Here is a 4,508-nt window from a genome sequence, read left to right as displayed (position 1 = left end):
TAGTTTTACACCTGTGAAACTAAAAATTTTTTTTCATCCACCAGAATTTTAGTCAGCCAGTATTTATGTGTAGTTCCGAACGATAAAGAAGTTTATTTTATTAGTTATTATTCTTTTTTATTTATAATTATATTTAAATGACAATACTAAAAGTGGCTGTAAGTCGATTTGTTCCTTTGCCTATCCGATAGTGGTACATTTCATAATACATTATAATAACAATGAAGAGTACCTAATAGGTTAACGTATGAAGCGATAACATCCGCGTCATAACCCCTTATATACTTAATAAAAAATGCAGGAAAATATACTAGGCACAAGAAGGTACAAACTACGAACTGTCAGTTAGAGGCCACAGCGCTTGCGCGACGGTCGAGTCACGATATAACCCAACAAAACGAAATAGACGACTATCACTCTAGTTCATTAGGCTACAAGGTCACTTCGCGATTGAGTATCGTTACCATAATACCGGGAGTTGTAGGTTTTAGGTTAGTTTTGTGTTTTATCGAAATATTTGACCGTGAAAGTGTTATTTAGTGTTGTAAGTGTAATTTATCGAATTTGTGAAAATAATGATTAGCTATTATAGCTATTTGAAGCGTCGTGAAGGATGAAACATGTATTCGACGTCTAGTCACTGCGATATTTTTTTGCCTAGAAATATTGTGTACTTAATATAGATTTTTGATTATAGAATTGTTATCATAGACTAATAATAGTGTCATAAAATGAAATACGGAAAGAGAATAGTGTTGTTCACTCTATTTGCCTTGAATTTAGTTGACCAACCAACACCGCCCGTGAAGATAGAACAAGGGACTTTGACCGGTAATGTGAATGCAGATGGCACTATTTTAGAATACATAGGTATTCCATATGGGACAGTTAATAGTTCGAATCGCTTTCAGGTATGAAGTTTAGTCGTTTCTTATATTTATTTGCGTTTGTTTTTTTTATATCTTATTTTTGACATATTTTGTTTTTAAATTACTTACCTACCTAATTATATTTTTTTTGTATTTAAACTTACCTAGATCTTTGATTTTGTACCGCGATAGGATATCTGATTTCATGACTTATACGTAACTACATTACTCCGTTATTAAGTACATTTATCTCACTCTTTAATTAAATTATTATTTATATGATACGAATAAAATTCATATATTTTTAAAAGTCGCCACACACATAGCAACAATACAATGAGATCAACACAGAAAATAATTATAAAAGATACGCTATTATGGTATACTTCACTCTGCACACCTGGCGTGTTAAATACAGAGTTTCGTCCCTATTGATTGGCTGACTGTATCTAATCTTTAAAATTTTTGTATGCAGTGTGTCCGTAAACCAAATAAACGTTTTTATCTATCTATCGTAAATCGTGACGTGAAATGTCAGATCATCAGTAAAACAGACAGAAAGTTAATCTGATATTGTAATTTCAGGCGCCCTATCCTCCGCCAAAATGGGAAGGCATATACAGAGCTACGGAAGAGTACTCCTGCCCACAAAATGCCCCAGTGTTGGGATTCGTAGGCTCCGAAGACTGCTTGAAAGTAAACGTATACGTTCCAGCTAAAGCAAAGAGACCATTGCCTGTGATGGTCTTCATACATGGAGGAGCATTCATTCTTGGAAGTGGAGGGAAACTGGTCTACAGACCCGAATTCTTGGTCAGATATGACGTAATTTTAGTAACATTCAACTACAGACTCGGCGTTTTAGGTTTCCTCTGTCTTGGAATAAAAGAGGCTCCAGGAAATGCCGGTATAAAAGATCAAATAGCTGCTTTAAGATGGGTGAAGAAGAATATATCTGCTTTCGGTGGTGATCCTGATAATATAACCATCTTTGGTGAAAGCGCTGGGGGGACGTCTGTGTCTTTACTACATGCTAGCAAAGCCACTGAAGGATTGTTTAACAAAATGATAGTACAAAGCGGATCAGCTATTTCGAATTGGGCTATCAATAGAGATCCAATTTGGGTTGCCAGTATCATAGCCAAAGCTTTAGGTCAAAACACAGAGGATCCTCAAGAACTGTATGAAATATTTTCAAAAACGTCCATGGAGAAACTTATAACAACTAAAGCAAAGAAACCGATTCACAAATACTTTGACACAGAGTTATTAAGTATACCATGTGTAGAAAAACCTATACCTGGAGTCGAACCGGCTATTGATGATTTACCTTACAATCTGATTCGCAGCAATCCAAAGAAAATACCAGTGATATACGGTTCAAATACTAAGGAAGGAGAATTCTTGGTACACGGGGCGACAGAAACAGCTTACAACGAAACAAATTATAACTATCTTTTCGCTTCCGATTTAATCTTCCCACATGAAGAGGAAGCGATAGAAGTAGATAAGAAATTGAAAAAGTTTTACTTTGGTGATCAACGTATAAGTTTAGAAATGAAGTCGCATTTAGTAGATTTGTATACGCAATTGTATTTTGAGCTTCCAGAAATTTTTGAAGCAGAAATGGTCATTCCAAATGATGTGCCTGTTTTTAATTACATATTTAATTATGCTGGTGGACGGAATTTCTTGAAAACTAGAATGGGTATATCCAATGAGACAGGTGCTTGCCATGCTGATGAGTTATTGTACCTGTTTAATGGAAACATTTGGCCTTATCCTATTACTAAGAAGGACCAACAGATGATCGACTGGATGACGATGATGTGGACTAACTTCGCTAAATATGGGTAATAACGTCATAAGTTCATCAACAATTTTAACAAAAAAGACAGATATGTTTGATAGATCTTTTATTATAATTATTATTATTTTATATATTTTAATTTCTCCGAAGAGGTATGGGTGGCACGGGCCGTAGCCAAGTGCTGTTATTGGTTCAGTGATAGGAATTTCCTGACAATTCGACACGTATTATTATTATTTGTATGTCATTTCCATATCTCGGGCCTATGGAGTTATTATTATTATTAGTAGCCCTTAGATCTTACTAGGAAATAATAATAATTATTATTGGATGGTAATATACGCTGCATTATGTTATTGTGCAACTAGCCACAAAATTATGTTTACAATACTGTCTAGTACAAAGGATTAATTAGTCATAATAATGGTGTGACCGACATTTACATCGTAAGGCCCGGACTTACAGACACAACAATTAAATAATGAGATTTGGATTTTAGAAGGCGTCTGAGCCTTACAAAATTTAATATTTATAAGGTTGAGAACCTAAGCAGTGGCGCTCCTAGGGCAGTGCGAGGTGTGCCATCGCACCAGGCGCCAAAATAGTGGGCGCCAAAATCAACCAAGACTGGTTCACCCTGGCCGCAAACTAAAACTTCATCGGGTTAGATTGCGGACATATAAAACTCATACTAGGTGGCCGTAAATAACAATTTTAAAAGACTTAAATAGGTAAATTTTGAGGAGCTCGTTAGCGCAGCGGTAAACGCGCTCGGTCTGCGATTGTTGAAATTAAGTAACTTTCGCAAAGGTCGGTCATAGGACGGGTGACCAAAAAAAAAACAAAAAATTTTTCATCTCGAGCTTCTCCGTGCTTCGGAAGGCACGCTAAGCCGTTGGTCCCGGCTGCATTAGCAGTCGTTAATAACCATCAATCCGCACTGGGCCCGCGTGATGGTTTAAGGCCCGATCTCCCTGTCCATCCATAGGGAAGGCCCGTGCCCCAGCAGTGGGGACGTTAATAGGCTGATGATGAGGTAAATTTTGGTGGCCGTAAACTAATAGAGGCTGAGGGGGCGCCACTTTGAGATCTCGCACCACCTAAATATTTTGCTAGGGCCACTGAACCTAAGTGATTTTAACAAATGTTTACTTTTCAGGAACCCCACTCCACCGTCTTCAAGCTTACCAATAAAGTGGGAACGAAGTACGAAGGATAAACTGAATTTCCTCTACTTTGATGATGAGCTAAGCATAGGTCCAATGCCTAACCCTGGAGGATACCAGATATGGAAGGAAGTTTACCAAAAATATAGGAGAAAAGACTTGAAGTACTTTTTACCAATAAAACAATGACGTAGAAAAATTATCTTATAGCAAAATTTAATAGAACAAATATTTATTATTTACATCAAAAAATAACTTGTTTTATTTTCCCGCAGAATTTGTAGTAGGTAAATCTGTAGATAAAAACAGTGACAATAAAGATTACGTATTATACAATTACAAAGGAACTGTAACAATATCTGAGTTTTATCGCTACAATAGATAAAGATACTAAATGGAATCAGTTGTAGACTGCCGATAAAAACATTTCATGTCACTAATTGAAATTATTACTTTTATATACGGTCAATGGTGCTAATTTCTGCAGACGCCATCTAATTTTATTTTAAGTTATACCTGTCATTTTCTTATCCGCCGAAAAGGAAAGGAATGGTTAATCGACAGGCATAAAATTCATGGAACATACGTCAATTTTAAACAGAAATCTAAAACAACCGTCTAAACATTTTACATCGGCCAATAACCCGGCAGAATTAAGTTAAC

At 36.1% G+C, this 4,508-nt stretch overlaps 1 protein-coding gene across 1 annotated transcript; it reads left to right on the top strand.

The window, feature by feature from the left end:
• The first annotated feature begins 336 nt into the window (after window positions 1-336).
• Window positions 337-4,089, top strand: LOC126367205 (esterase FE4-like). Its single transcript, XM_050010628.1, has 3 exons — window positions 337-911; window positions 1,455-2,722; window positions 3,839-4,089. Exons 1-3 carry the CDS (start codon window positions 732-734, stop codon window positions 4,032-4,034), a joined length of 1,644 nt encoding a protein of 547 aa, XP_049866585.1. The 5' UTR covers window positions 337-731; the 3' UTR covers window positions 4,035-4,089.
• Window positions 4,090-4,508: the final 419 nt, after the last annotated feature.

Source organism: Pectinophora gossypiella, chromosome 5, assembly GCF_024362695.1.
Source record: "Pectinophora gossypiella chromosome 5, ilPecGoss1.1, whole genome shotgun sequence".
NCBI classification, from domain to species: domain Eukaryota; kingdom Metazoa; phylum Arthropoda; class Insecta; order Lepidoptera; family Gelechiidae; genus Pectinophora; species Pectinophora gossypiella.
The sequence above is the reverse complement of the archived record's forward strand: the minus strand, read 5'-3'. Positions and strand labels throughout refer to the sequence as shown.

Bases quoted from the DNA above. Each gene is read 5' to 3' on its own strand.
- LOC126367205 (XM_050010628.1), top strand. From the start codon at position 732: ATGAAATACGGAAAGAGAATAGTGTTGTTCACTCTATTTGCCTTGAAT. The intron at 912-1,454 runs GTATGAAGTTTA...TTGTAATTTCAG, and splicing joins ATAGTTCGAATCGCTTTCAG to GCGCCCTATCCTCCGCCAAA. The intron at 2,723-3,838 runs GTAATAACGTCA...TTTACTTTTCAG, and splicing joins ACTAACTTCGCTAAATATGG to GAACCCCACTCCACCGTCTT.